This window comes from Chiloscyllium plagiosum, chromosome 42 (assembly GCF_004010195.1).
Source record: "Chiloscyllium plagiosum isolate BGI_BamShark_2017 chromosome 42, ASM401019v2, whole genome shotgun sequence".
In the NCBI taxonomy this organism is placed as follows: domain Eukaryota; kingdom Metazoa; phylum Chordata; class Chondrichthyes; order Orectolobiformes; family Hemiscylliidae; genus Chiloscyllium; species Chiloscyllium plagiosum.
The window spans coordinates 13,007,398-13,022,317 of NC_057751.1; the positions used below are offsets into that span (position 1 = coordinate 13,007,398).

At 41.4% G+C, this 14,920-nt stretch overlaps 1 protein-coding gene across 5 annotated transcripts in view; it reads left to right on the forward strand.

Annotated features, from left to right (window-relative positions):
* The window catches only part of zgc:110329 (uncharacterized protein LOC550500 homolog), a 171,675-nt gene extending 159,180 nt beyond the window's left edge, over nt 1-12,495 (forward strand). For all 5 annotated transcript variants that reach the window (XM_043681488.1, XM_043681489.1, XM_043681487.1 and 2 more), the window contains one exon: nt 10,480-12,495. In XM_043681488.1, the coding sequence (XP_043537423.1) occupies nt 10,480-10,755 (276 nt within the window). In that variant the 3' untranslated portion in view covers nt 10,756-12,495. The remainder of the gene's footprint in view (nt 1-10,479) is intronic.
* Nucleotides 12,496-14,920: the final 2,425 nt, after the last annotated feature.

The window sequence follows — 14,920 nt, forward strand, 5'->3', positions numbered from 1 at the left end:
TGCATCCACAGCACCCGATGTGGCCTCCTCTATATTGGGGAGACAGGCTGCCTACTTGTGGAACGTTTCAGAGAACACCTCTGGGACACCCGGACCAACCAACCCAACCACCCCGTGGCTCAACACTTCAACTCCCCCTCCCACTCTGCCAAGGACATGCAGGTCCTTGGACTCCTCCATCGCCAGACGGTTGGAGGAAAAGAGCCTCATCTTCCGCCTAGCAACCCTCCAACCACAAGGGATGAACTCCGATTTCTCCAGTTTCCTCATTTCCCCTCCCCCCACCTTGTCTGAGTCCCAACCCTCAACTCAGCATCGCCTTCCTAACCTGCAATCTTCTTCCTGACCTCTCTGCCCCCACTCCCACTCCAACCTATCACCCTCACCTTGACCTCCTTCCACCTATCGCATTTCCAACGCCCCTCCCCCAAGTCCCTCCTCCCTACCTTTTATCTTAGCCTGCTGGACACACTTTCCTCATTCCTGAAGAAGGGCTCATGCCCAAAACTTCAATTCTCCTGCTCCTTGGATGTTGCCTGACCTGCTGCGCTTTTCCAGCAACACATTTTCAGTTTTTAAGTAATATGTTAGTGTAATGTCATTTTTCAATCAATTTGTGTATCAGATCTCATGTCAGAGAATCTAAAAACACAAGACACAAATTCAGAATTTGATCACCGTGTCTAAAACAGTGGAGTCATTTAGACAGAGCAAGCCTCAAACATTAATCCTAATTCCTATTTATTTAACTATGCTCATTAATATTATCTATTCCATCCTTAAATGCCCATGACAGTATGATGGTGAGTCACATTTCGAACCACTGCAATCTGTATGGTGAAGTTAATTCTCCTGTCCTGTTTGGAATGAAGCTCCAGGGTTTTGACCAAGTGACAGTGAAGGAACAATGATATTGTTTCAAGTTGGGGTAATGTGACTTGGATAGAACTTGTGAGTCTGTCCGTCTCAGACTGGACTTGACTCTTCAGTCAGTATGATGACGCTGAACCACTCTTGATAAAGTGCCCACACATTCTACTCTCTTATTCCCATCAGTCCTTCTTCCAAATAACACTCAATATAAAACAGTGCTGATTCGTGAGTGGGCATGGGGTCGGGTGAGGATGATCAGTGATAATTAGCAGGAAGTTTCCTAGCCCATTTGTGAACTGATGCCATGGGATTTCATGTAATCCAAAGTTAATGCTGAGGACACCCGAGGCCCAGAGTCTCTTAGACTGCATTGTCATTTTCAGACACCTTTCTGCCCTCGCACAAAGCTCCCTTGCTGTATCTGTTTCAACTAGAAGACTTAAGTTGAAGTCATCAAGATATCTTCTGTGACAATAGCTTATTTGTCTTCATTAGGCTATCTAGGAATTCAACAGATCAGAACAGAGTTCTTTAGTCCTGTGTATGATTTCAGTCTTTGTAAATGGGATAGAATGGGCTTGGAGGTGTAGTGGTATGCAGTGCACACCAGTAATGTCCATTCTTTAATTCTATACTAGGATCTAAACCCTGATTTCAGTCATTACATTGAGACATTGCATTGAACCTTTGAAGCTATGGCCTTCCTTGGTTCTGCTTCCTATTCTTGTCCCATGACACCTATTTTCTGGCAATCCTGACTGTGATGCCCTCTGCTGGCTAGTAACAGACTGGTACTCACTGCCAAGGTTCACCCCTCATGACTAGGCATTTTTGTCAGGTACTTGGTCAGGTTTGGGGGTTACTGGTAGTGAATAAATGGATGGCCACAAATATACATGGTGAAAGTTAAGCTGACATTGTATCAGTACGCCCTGAAATCAATAATTCCCAGAAGAACAGAAGTGCTAATTAGACTCTCAACTCTCTGTGTGCAGTTAAAAGAACACAGTAAATATTTAGAATTGACAAAATGAATTTGGTCTTTGGCAGAAAAATAAAGCTAATTAAAAAATGATGGTTCAAACATAATGGCAGTGCGAGCTATAACCGCATAAATCTGAAATGTGTTTATGGGTGGATGGAATCTGAAGTTAATGAAATCTGCTGAATTATTGAGTTGTTATAAGGAATTCTTCAGAAGCGTTTTAATTATCTTTATGTCCTTTAGTTTTGTAGTCAAGCTGTTGTTACAGGCTGTCCACAAAGGCAGACCAGCAAGTTGCTCCCAGTTCCCAGCCAATGTCTGTGGCTCTGAGCACATTTTGCTGCAAAATAAGTTAGTAAATGATTCTATTTCTCAACAGATGAGGAAAGTGTATTGATATTGAAAGCCTGATATTGCTTGTCCTTGTCCCATACATTTCAACATAATCCCCCAGGTTTTTAGCTTCTCATCCCAACCCTACTTTTTACCATTACCCAGCCCTGCTTGCGACATTGAGCCCTCCAAACTACCTGAGAACAGTAATAGTACTTCACTGGTTCTGATGTACAGAGGCTATAAAAACTGCCTTATCAATAAGCACTTTATTCAAACATGTAGAGGGTGGTATGTGTACGGAACAAGCTGCCAGAGGAGGTGGTGGAGGCTGGTACAATTACAACATCTAAAAGGCATCTGGCTGGATATGGTGACATCTTGCAAAATGTCCAGATTACAGAGGAGGAAGTGCAGGATGTCTTGAAACGGTTAAAGGTGGATAAATCCCCAGGACCTGATCAGGTGTACCCGAGAACTCTGTGGGAAGCTAGAGAAGTGATTGCTGGGCCTTTTGCTGAGATATTTGTATCATCGATAGTCACAGGTGAGGTGCCAGAAGACTGGAGGTTGGCAAACGTGGTGCCACTGTTTAAGAAGGGCGCAACAATACAAAGCATTCCCCCATTCAATCTAGTGAGCTATTTTTGTGGAGCATCCACTTTCAAGCTTGCAAGCATGGCTATGAATATGCACACAGGAAGATCTGATAGACAGCAAGAAGATATGAATGATCACTTTTACTAGTGTGCAGGAGGTAATGTTAAGCAGAAATCCAGCAGAATGTCTGGCTGTACACAAATAGTAGAGTACAATCTTCTTGTTTATGTGCACCGGATTAAAATCACTTGAATATAATGGTGTATCCTAAAAATGGCACCACATGGAAATCTGGCATATTTCCACAGTTATATTTTGAAGTAAGGTGCATAAACAAAAGCCTCCTGTTTTAGAGGCTGACAGTGTATGAATTGAGAATAGAGAACATTTAACTGATAACCCATGAAGCAGAGATGATGATGGCCCAGTGATATTATTGCTAGACTATTGATCCAGGGACTAGGAGAATGTGAGGACTGCAGATACTGTAGAGTCAGAGTCGAAATGTGTGGCACTGGAAAAGCACAGCAGGTCAGGCAACATCTGAGGAGCAAGGAGAGTTGATGTTTTGGGCATAAGCTCTTCATCAGGGTGAAGGCCTTGTGCCCGAAATGTTGACTCTCCTGCTTCTCGGATGCTGTCTGACCTGCTGTGCTTTTTTCCAGCACTACACTTTTCGACTAATGATCCAGAGACCCAGGTGATATCCAGGGGATCTTAGTGTAAATCCTGCCATGGTGGATGGTGGAATTTGAATTAAATAAAAATATGGAGATAAGAGTTTAATAATGACCATGACCATTGCCAATTTTGGGGAAAAACCTGTCTGATTCATTACTGTCCTTCAGGGAAGGAAATTGTTTCCTGGTCTAAAGTTTGTGCGAAGATTTGTAGCTTGGGTGCTCGTTGTTGTGGTTCTGTTCGCCGTGCTGGAAGTTTTTGTTGCAAACGTTTCGTCCCCTGGCTAGGCGACATCATCAGTGCTTGGGAGCCTCCTGCGAAGCGCTTCTTTGATGTTCCCTCCGGTGTTTATAGTGGTCTGTCCCTGCCGCTTCCGGTTGTCAGTTTCAGCTGTCCGCTGTAGTGGTTGGTATACTGGGTCCAGGTCGATGTGTTTGTTGATGGAGTTTGTGGATGAATGCCATGCCTCTAGGAATCAACAAACACATCGACCTGGATACCAACCAGTACAGCGGACAGCTGAAACTGACAACCGGAAGCGGCAGGGACAGACCACTATAAACACCGGAGGAAACATCAAAGAAGCGCTTCGCAGGAGGCTCCCAAGCAGTGATGATGTCGCCTAGCCAGGGGACGAAACGTTTGCAACAAAAACTTCCAGCTCGGCGAACAGAACCACAACAACGAGCACCCGAGCTACAAATCTTCGCACAAACTTTGAACTCTATGATTACGAATGGTTGAGAGGGATATATGCCAAGTGCTAGCAAATGGGACTAGATTAATTTAGGATGTCTGGTTGGAGCAGATGAGTTAGGCCGTAGAGTCTGTTTCAATGCTGTACAACCCGTGACTCTATGTGTATTTCTGTCCACTAAATGCCAATTACCCAGTGTCCCTGTGCTTGCTGGTCTACATTGGCATCTGGTCCCCAGCAATTGATAATGGTGTGGAGGTTACAAGAGAAAAGAAGCATGAAGTGATAGACAGGCTATCAGGAGGTAAAGAAATTCGCAATGGTGAAAATTGATAAGTCACCATGTTCAGATGGAATGCAGTCAAGTTGGTGGAAAGAAGCAAAGATAGAAATAGCAAAGTCAGTGATCACAATCTTTGAATCTGCATTGGTTACAGGTGTAGTGTGAGAGGGCTGGAGGGTTGTAAATGTCATGCCACTAATCAAGAAAAGGGAGACTACAGGCCCTCAGCCAAATACTGGTTGTGGGGAAGTTGTTGAAAATCATTATCAGAGACCAAATGAATTTTTCATTTGGAAAACATGCTTAATTAAGGACTTAGTGTATAGGCACAGCAAATGACAAATAAGACAGGTGGAATGTTATGCTTTATTATGAGAGGAATTAAACAGAAAGATAAGAATGTTATGTTTCAGTTATATAGGGCATTGGTGAGACAACATCTTAAAGGCTTTGCACAGTTTTGATCTCCTTATTTAAGGAAACGTGTAAATGCATTGGAGGCAGTCCAGGGGAGGTTTACTTGATTGATACCTGGAGTGAGCAGGTTGTCTTATCAGGAAAGGTTGGACAGACTGAGTTTGTTTGTACTGGAGTTTAAAAGAATGAAGGGAGACTTGATTGAAATGGATAAGATCCTGAACAGTCTTGACAAGGTGGATGTGGAAAGAATGTTTCCTCTTGTAGATGAGTCCTGATCCAAGAGGCATTGTTATAAAATTAGGGGCTGCCTTCTTGAAAGCAATAAAGAGAAGGTTTTTCCCTCAGAAGGATGTGGGATGTTAGTACATTTTGCCTCAGAAGGTGGTTGAGATGCAGATATTGAATGTGGACATAGATTGTTGTTGGGCAAGGGGATCAAAAGTTTCCAGAAGGTATTTGACAAAGCGCCACCTCAAAGGGTTGCGTGAAAAACAAAACCTTGAATTGTAGCGGGTAGCACATTGGAATGGAAAGAGGATTGGCTGGCTCACAAGAAATAGAGTGTAGGAATAAACAAGTCTTTTTCAGGTTGGCAAGATGTAATAAGACACAGCCACAGTGATCAGTGCTGAAAACGCAACTGTTTACAATTTAGATAAGTGATTTGGATGTTGAGACTGAAGGTCTGATTGCCAAATGTGCAGAGGATAGGCAAGAAAATAAGTTGTAAAGAGAACACATGTTTGCAAAAAGATATTATACATATGTTATCTGAGTGTGCAATAACCTGGCAAATGCCACTGAAAATGAGAAATTGTGAAATTGTTAAATTTGGCAGGAAGAATTTTTAAAAAGTATTCAAAATGATGAGTGTTATGGACTAGGCCAGACCACTCAAAACATTCTAAAGCAGGAAGCTCAGACTATAACTTTGCAATTTGTTTTGGTAAGTGTACAGTGAAAATTACCCGGAGTAAGATAGCTAGGTTGACTACTAGATTTTACAACAGACAAAAATTAATTCATAAAATTACACTATGAAACACAAAAACAGAATAAAGAACCCTTACAGAACTCAACCTATCCAACTAGACTTAATTATGCTGTTCCGAATATACACAACAGTCCCAATAAGCAAACTCCCTTTAAACGCCAGTATAAATGGAACACATACTTATAGGTTGAAGTTGAACGGCAGGAAAAGAGAGAGAGAGCTTTCACACAGCTCACTGTTGAACTTCCAACAAGTTCAAAACTGAACTAAAACTGCTCAGCTAGAGCTAGAAAGCTGACCATTCTCCTTTCATTATACAGGTCACTTCTAATACATGATCACTTTGGCCTGAAGTCTCATCTGTTTACATACAAATAAAAGGCCTCTCAAAATCCTTTCAATCTCTGTACCAACCCAGACTGATTGGAGCCTGGCCTGGTTTATTACTCCTCTGAAAAACATCAAGAACAGTGTATTCTTGAGCAAGGAACAGCTTTTAGAAAGAAAAAGGGACTAGCTTTGTGACATGGGTGTTTACAGAACTCCAATGTGCAATGTGATCTGGATTTCCGAGTGCGTAAACCAGAAAAGCTTAGCATGCAGGCACAACACATAAATAGGAAGTTCAATATAATGTTATCATTTTCAATACAGAAGTAGGTTTCAGTCATATGGTGCACTGATAAGACCTCATCTGGAATACTGTATACAATGTTATTCACTTTAAGTAAGAAAAAATGGAATGCATTGGAAGTTGTTTTGAGAAGGTCTATTTACTAATATCTGAAATGGATGGGTTGTTTTATGAGAAAAGGTTGGAGAGGCTAAGCTTATGTTGTCCAGAGTTTATAAGAGTCAAAGGTGACTTGATTGAAAGATGCAAGATCCTGAAGAGTCCTGACAAGTGTTGGATATGGGAGAATCAGGAACTCAGGGTCAGAGTTTAAAAATCAGAGTGGTCCTTTTAAACAGAAATGAGAAAAGGGATCTCTAGAGGGTCGTGGGTCTTTGGAACTCTCTTCCTGAAAAGGTGGTGAAGCCGAGTCCCTGAGTAATATTAAAGTGGAGGCAGAGATATTCGAGTTAAGCAACAAGGTGAACAGTTATTAGGGATAGACAGAAATGTGCTTTTGAGATTATAATCAGCTCATGATCTTACTAAATGGCAGAACAACTTGAGACAGCCTACACCTGCTCCTTGTTATTGGAGGGAGGTGGGATAATGGAATTCGAAACACAAACAGATCAGTCTTGATCTTATTGATTGGCAGAACAGGCTCACAGGTCTGTATGTCTGAGAGCTGGCAAGGATTTGTTAAAGGTTAATGTTAGACTGATTTGATTGAGTTCTTTAATGAGATAATGGACATACTTCACCAAGGTATTGCTGTGGATGTGTGTGTAGATTTTCAGAGGCATTCTACAAAGTGTCACACAGGAGGCTTTTTCAGAAAGTGAAATCCCAAGGAACTAAAGAGAAAGTAGTGGCATCAATGCAAAATTGTACCTTACAAACAAGGACAAAGGTCAGTTTGGCTCCTTGGTTCTATTGATCGCTTCCGTTTTACAAATGATTTAGACAGAGGTGTGTGAAAGAGCATTACAAAATTTTTATTTAGAATAAAGATTGGCAAATTAGCAGACTGTTGGAGACTTCAAGAAACATAATCTGCATGAAACATGCAAAAGTATGGTGAATTGAGTTCAATGCAGTGAAGTTTGAAGTGATTGACTTTGGTTGACAAAGACAGTATATTACAGATAGAGTGATTTTGAAGTGTAAATATGCAGAAAATTATCATCTTAAGAAAATTCTTGAAAGTGGTAGCATAAGTTGATGAGGTGGTTCTGAGTTTCATAAAGAGACAAATAGAACATAAATACAAAAAGATAATGTTAGATTTACAAAACTTACTGGTAGAACACCAGCTGGAATATTGTAGATATTTCTGGACATTACTCCTGCGGAAAGATAAAAACCCTTCAGAAAGAGTGCAGAGGGCATTTACCAAGATTTTTCCAGGGATGAGGAATTTCAATGATGAATAGTTATGGTCAAGAAGGTTGGCTGGAACGAAGGGTAAGATGTTCCTAAGGTATAGTTTAGATAATATAGTCGAGAAAAGCTTTCTTCTCTGGCGAGTGGGGCATTAATGAGAAGTCATGAATTTAAAAATGTAGGAACATAAGCTAGACTTGTAGAGGCAAGGTAAGAAATATTTTCACTCAAGTCAGTTTTCCACTTTGTCAGAATCTACAATGTTGTCTGTGCTTTGGACACTTCGACCAGTTTATATATTAAAAACACTTTACCCAAGTGGTCTTGTCAGTGAGGCAGACACAGGGGCATAGAATTTGGTTTGCAGTTCAGCTCAATTTCCTTCACAAAATATTCCTCATTTGAACACTCTGTGAGCACTTCCCAAATTCCCACAGTATTTACTCTCGACCAAGTTTTATCGCTCTGGGAAAGGATATTAACTACAATAATCCACTTGTATGAGCTGGACCATTGGAATCTTGTTCCTCTTTGAGACAGGGCTTGCTCTCTTTCACAAAGGGGGTCTCACAGAGGTCAAGGCAGATTTCCCCAGGTCTTCTTGGGTTGCCACATGGTCTTTCACCACATATTTTACTGCACGTCTTCCCTACGAGTCTTTTCTGAGTCTTCACTGAGGGGTTGGCATCCAGATGTGTGTTCTTATCTGTTCCAGAATGTTCAGTGGCTTTCAGCCAATGGGGACATGAGCTGGATTTAAGTCATCCAATGGGGTTGCAACTTCACTCTTCGCTGTTGGCATGCTGGGAGGTGTCAAGTGCACATATGTGGGCAGTCAAGATGTAAGAACGTCTGATCGACATTTATCCAATACAAAACCTTGGGCTGGTGTAACTGGTTCACCTTGAATATTAGTAACCCCTTTGACGTTGGTTTCCACTGTTCTGTGTAGCCAATTGCTGCTTACTGCTGTTTAGTTTGGCCACTTTTCTGTCAGGCCTGATTTCTCTGGCTGTTGGACATTTCAGAACAGAAGCTGACTACTGACTTATTTTAAAATGTGAGTTAGACAGCAACTTGAGGTTAAAAAGCTTACAGAGTTAAAAACCAGAAGGGGATGTGGGAAACATTTCTAAGAATCATTCAGGGAATTAAACAGGCACAATCGGGCAAAAAGTCTCCTGCATTTGTAAGTTTCTACATTTCTGTAGATCATACCACTTTGTAATTCATTGTTGTCTTAACTTTCAATTAGCTGTGTCAAGTGCAGATCTTAAGTCTCAGGATGTAATCTCCTGTAGCTACATGAGAACTCCTCCAGATTTATCTCGCCATTGTTTACCAATGTTTCAATCAAAAATATCAGTAATGAGCATGATGAGATGACTAAAATTAAAAGCTTTGAGTAATGCTTTATTTTCCTTTCTTTGTACTTTTCCATATACCTTGGTAAGCTAAGCCTCTGCATGCATTTAATGAAATCAATGCTGATACTTTTTCATTGGTATTCAATTAAAAAATGTCATACTGAATTATTTGTGTGATCACCACATCATTGCTTATAAATATATCTCAGTGGAATTGAAAAGTTTTGCAGTGTTTTAACAGAAGAGAAAGGGAATTCAGATGTAATTACACGAAGATGGAAAATGTCACAGGAAAAGTTGATTTTGTCAGGGATGACTTATTATGACAAGGTCATGAATGTTTGTAAGATTGGTTTTGGGACATCCCTGATGAAGAGTTTATGCCTGAAACATCGTCTCTCCTGCTCCTCAGATGCTGCCTGACCTATTGTGCTTTCCCAGCGTCACACTTTTCGACTCTGATCACCAGCACCTGCAGTCCTCACTTTCTCTTATATTACACTTTACACCTTACCCCCTTTCGAATTTTATCTATAAAAGTGATTCAGCAATATTACCAAGTCATGATTATTTCCTCCCTATATGTCATTTGGATTATTGTCTGATGGATGATAAATTAGGACTTTTTCTTGTGTTACGTTATTTCTAAATACATGTAGTGACAAACTTGAAAATTTGTTCAATTATTGGGCTGGGATAGTGAGCAGAGTATGTTTGAACTATGACTTCTCAGAAGGTTAGGCTTTCTCCTCATGCAGATGCCTCCCCTAACTGTTGTGCCAATGGTGGGTGGATGTATTATGTTGTCCAGCTTGCTTTGTGGGAGCAGCACAGCCTGCAAGCTGAAAACAGATGATTTAATTTCTTGCTTGGCTTGAGAAGAAGAAAGAAACATTTATACCAGGCCTTTTTTTTTCCACATTTTGCAAAGGTATGCCTCTTGAATTGAGAGAATAGCTTTGAACGAAAACAAAATGTAATGAAGCAACAAATTATATGCTAGGTAAAGTCTTGTCTCCACGCCTGTGTATGAAAAACAAATCCAAAATTACCAGAGATTAAAGTCCTGTTGCTTATGCATGAAATGCAGTGCGAACAAAAAATATGATCGGAGAGAGAAAAACACAGCTGATAAACGTACAAAATGTGGGTCAGATTAAGTTTAATTTTTGTGAAGCATTCATGTTTGATAAATATCTTTGCTGTCAGAAGCTGTATAATAATGAGTAAACTGTTCTTTGTTGCAGTTTGCTGGGATTGTGCTGAGCTGTATGTATCTGAAGATACTTTCACAACACATGGATGAACTGGATGGGTTCAGAATGGTCATTCCTTATGAGCTGTTGGATCTTTCAGGCGCTGGATGGTGTCTGTGTCTACCGAGAGAGGGTGGCTACCAACAATTACAAAGAGCTGACAGCAATGCTGACTTCCCGGTTGCACTGGATTCAGCCCAAGAAATGCAGCTGATCAGCACAGAACAAGGAGAAGTGAACAGACAAGAGATCCCAAGTGTCAACTAGTGTCAAAGTCTGACACCTGCCAGTTCAGTGACACTGAACAGATATGCAGCAGCTTTGACATTCTCCAAAAGTAATGGTTTTTGTTAAAGTTGTCCAGGTGCAGGAGACAACTTATGCACTTCTTGGTAACAGTATTCAGTCACCGTGACAGCAAAAACCAAATTACAACTGGAAACGAGCTCAGACTTGCTATATTTGGAGAAGATGCTGTCAATCCTGTGCAACTCGCTCAGCTCTCCCACCCCCCCAGTCCCATGGGCAATTCTGCGTCTCACACAGCCTCATACATTGGAAAATAAGTGACTGTTTTTAAGAAAGGAAAGTGATCATCTGTAAATTACACAACTGAACCTGATGGAGAAGTAACACCAGCTGTACAGGCCTGCAATCTCAGTTGTTGATCTTGCTATAACCACTGGAAGAGTTGCTGAGCAGGGAGCAGGAACTTTTGATTTGAGATCAGCGAATGCAACCACTATTTTTTTAGATTCCTCGTTTCATCCATTTATTTAAATCCTGCAACCCAAAGTTCCCAGTGCCATGTAACTTTGTGTGTTTTCCATTCTGGATTAGCCAGTGTACATTTTATATTACAAATGGTTTTATATTCTCATTGTGCTACTTTCTATAGGTAGAAAGTCAGAGCAAATGAATATTTGCATGCCAGGTCACCCTCAGTCATTGGCCGCACAGTGTTTCAGCTTGGGCGGTACCAGTAACTTTAAAATTACAGTCAGAACATTGCAACTTTTGTAAATGTTACCTTCCATCATTTTAATGTCAGTGAAGAATGAACATATCTTCAGTGCTATAATTGATTCAACTTGAATTCTAGTAGCAGCACGATCTCTATTTTCCCTCGTCATGAGATAACATAGACTGAATAAGATAATATGACTGTGACCTGTGTGTGGTGGTCTAACATCTTTGGCAATGGCAGCTACAAGCATACTATTGCTCAGATTTCAATGTCTGTTGACTACCTTGTCATTTCACTTGCAGTTTTATACCACAGTAATACCGTGATATATCCTGAACTTTACACCATGGTCTTCCACTGATTCATCACCAAATAACACAGTACCACATCACAATGCTCAGTTTTATCTTGTGTCATAATTTTCAGCATTCATGAACACTGGATTGGTGAGAAATTGCTAAATCTCCTTTTCAATAAAAGGGAAATATCTTGAAAATACTCAGTAGCTTAGGCAGCCTCTGACATTGATAAAAGATCATTGATTTGAACTGTGAACTCTGTTTCTTTCTCCACACTTGCTGAGTATCTCAAGCATGTTCTGTGCACATTTGAAGTTTCCAGCATCTAAACTATTTGAGGCTGTGTTCATTGAGAAACCGGAGGGTGGAAACAAGCTGTATGGAAACTGAACATTGATTCATTTGGTGGCCTGCAGACATTCAGCATTGCACTTAATACCTCTATTCATTACACAGCTCCAGATCATTTCAGTCTCAGTTTGTTGGTTCTTTCGAAAAGGACCCAGATGAGCAATGTACAATTTTCAGGTCACTGTCCTTTCTCCTCACAGAGTTGAATTTGAATCCAGCCCAGGTGTAGCAATTCTACCTCTATCCCTTCCAATCTGCCAGGACATAATACGAGTTGACTTTAGGCTATACAGACAGGGAGGGAACACTTCAACAGTCAGGGACATTTGGCCTCAGACCTTCAAGTGACCATCCTCCAAGGTGGACTTCGGGATATGCAACAACACAAAGTGGCCAAGCTGAGGCTGATAGCAAAGTTCAGTACCCAAAAGAATGGCCTCAACCGGGACTTTGGGTTCATGTCAGACTACAGGTGACCCCCACTGCACTATACACTCTCTCTCTCTCTCACGCACACACACAGACACACACACAAACTCATGCAGACCCTCTCTCATACACAAGCTCTCTCAATTACGTGCCATGGTTAGATAGGTTGGACAGTGAGAACCTTCTTCCTTGGATGGCAATGGCAAGCCTGAGGGGACATAGCTTTAAATTGATAGATATAGGTTAGATATAGGGTGATAGATATAGGTTAGATGTCAGAGGTAGTTTCTTTACTGAGAGAGTAGTAGGGGCATGAAACGCACTGCGTGCAACAGTAATCAACTTGCTAACTTTAAGCAATTTGAATGGTCATTGGATAGGCATATGGATGAGAATGGGCTTCAGATTGGTTCCGCAACAGGGTGGCACAACATCGAGGGCCAAAGGGCCTGTACTGTGCTGTAATGTTATATGTTCTATAATCTGGTGTTGTGTGATTTTTAACTTAATTCTAATGGGCAGTGGAGTAGGTTCAGTGAAGTTGCCATATTCACAGAGGATCACTCCCCCACTAGAGAGAGATGACCGGTGAGGTATCTGAACTGAAGATCAGTGTGTCTCAGACATGGGACAAGGTTGAGAAGGCAGGGCGTTCATGGTAATCTCAGCCAATGCAGAAATTGAACCAATGATATTGGCATTATTCTACATTATAAACCAACAAGCCAGCCAACCAATGAATGGTATTCATTGTGATGAATGGTATTGGGAATGGTCATTTATTCTGACATCTGCGTGCTTGAAACTGACACTCCTTATTCATAATGAGCACCCAAATTCACCTTCAAAGAAGGTGGATCACAAAGCAGTGTGTCTTTAATAGAATGGAAGATGGGAGAGATAAATGATAGAGGAATAATGTAGCAAGACAGAAAGAAGTGAGAATGGGCTGGATGAGGAAATAAGAGACATGTCTTAGGAAGAGGTAGAAGCAGGAACAACAGAATTGTTACCAAAATTTACTGTTAATAACAGATTCTAAAAATAATCCAGGGTGATAGAAATTGTTAACCAGTACCAGAAAGAGTATAATTTGGTTGCAGTATGTTCAATCCATGAGATTGTAGCTTTATAATAAGGAAGGGTGAAGGTTGATAATACACAGCCTTTAATGTGATGTCTGGGATTGTAATCAATTTTTCTTCTCCTTGTTTATGACCAACCTCAGCAAATTAAATAAATCAAGGTGTTTTTATTGGTGCTTACTATTGGTTGAATTCCCTTGTGTGTGATTATACCATTTAAAGAAAGAAAGCAAGTGGAAAGCACTCAGGAGATTGTTTTCACAGAGAATTCATTTGAGTGATAGAGAAGATAAAGATTGATGAAGAAGTAAAGACTTCATATGCACAGAGACGAACTCTTTCAGTCACCTCCCCCTCTCAGACAAATTTAATCAATCTTACAGCAATTTAAAATTGGAGCGTGCCATGAAATTTAAGAAGGAACTGGAGATCCAAGATGGCGGCGACCCAGCAAGTCTGAGTCTACAGTGCTCCTCCCAAGACTTGGGTAAAGTGGGTCACCCACCCCCATCACACTCACCAAATCATTTATAATAGCTGTTTAATTTAATTAGTTGTTTAATATTAAATTTAAATAATCTAATCTTTAGTAAAAATGACTAAAGGGAAGGGAGCCCGCAGCTCTCAACAAGCAGGAACCCCTCCCCCACCCTCTCCAGCTGCAGCCTAGGCGTCCACAGCCGCCCCGGGGGACTTATCTACGGTGTCAAGCCTTGTAGAAATGATCTCCAAACTGGACGCGAAGATCGACGCTTTCATCGAAGAATCCTGAAGTCGAAGGGACTCACTCTCGGCCGCGCTGCAGAAGCACGACCGAGACATCCAAGAAATTGAGCGCCGAGTCAGAGGGGCGGAGTTAAAGGTCGCGACCTCCGAAACTACAGCGCAATCGGCCGTGGATCAGGTCCGGACTCTCGAACAGCGAGTCCAGACCTTAGAGAATCATATTGATGACCACGATAATCGAGGTCGTCGAAAAAATATTCGTTTGCTGGGCCTTCCCGAATGGGAAGAGGAAGGCCAGCTTACAGCGTTTCTCGAGTAGTGGCTGCCACAGCTTTTAAATCTGGAAGCTGGATCAGGCCAGATAAGGATAGAATGGGCCTACTGGGTCGCAATACGCGGGCCCGGCTCGAACCAGCACCCACGCCCGGTCCTGTTCCGGCTGCAGAGCTACAAGGAGAGGCAGATACTCCTAGAAGCCTCTAGAAATCTTGGAAAAGGCCCCCAAGCTATGATCTATAAAGGATCCAAGATCATGTTATTCCAGGACTTTTCCCCAGCTCTGGTCCGAAAGAGGA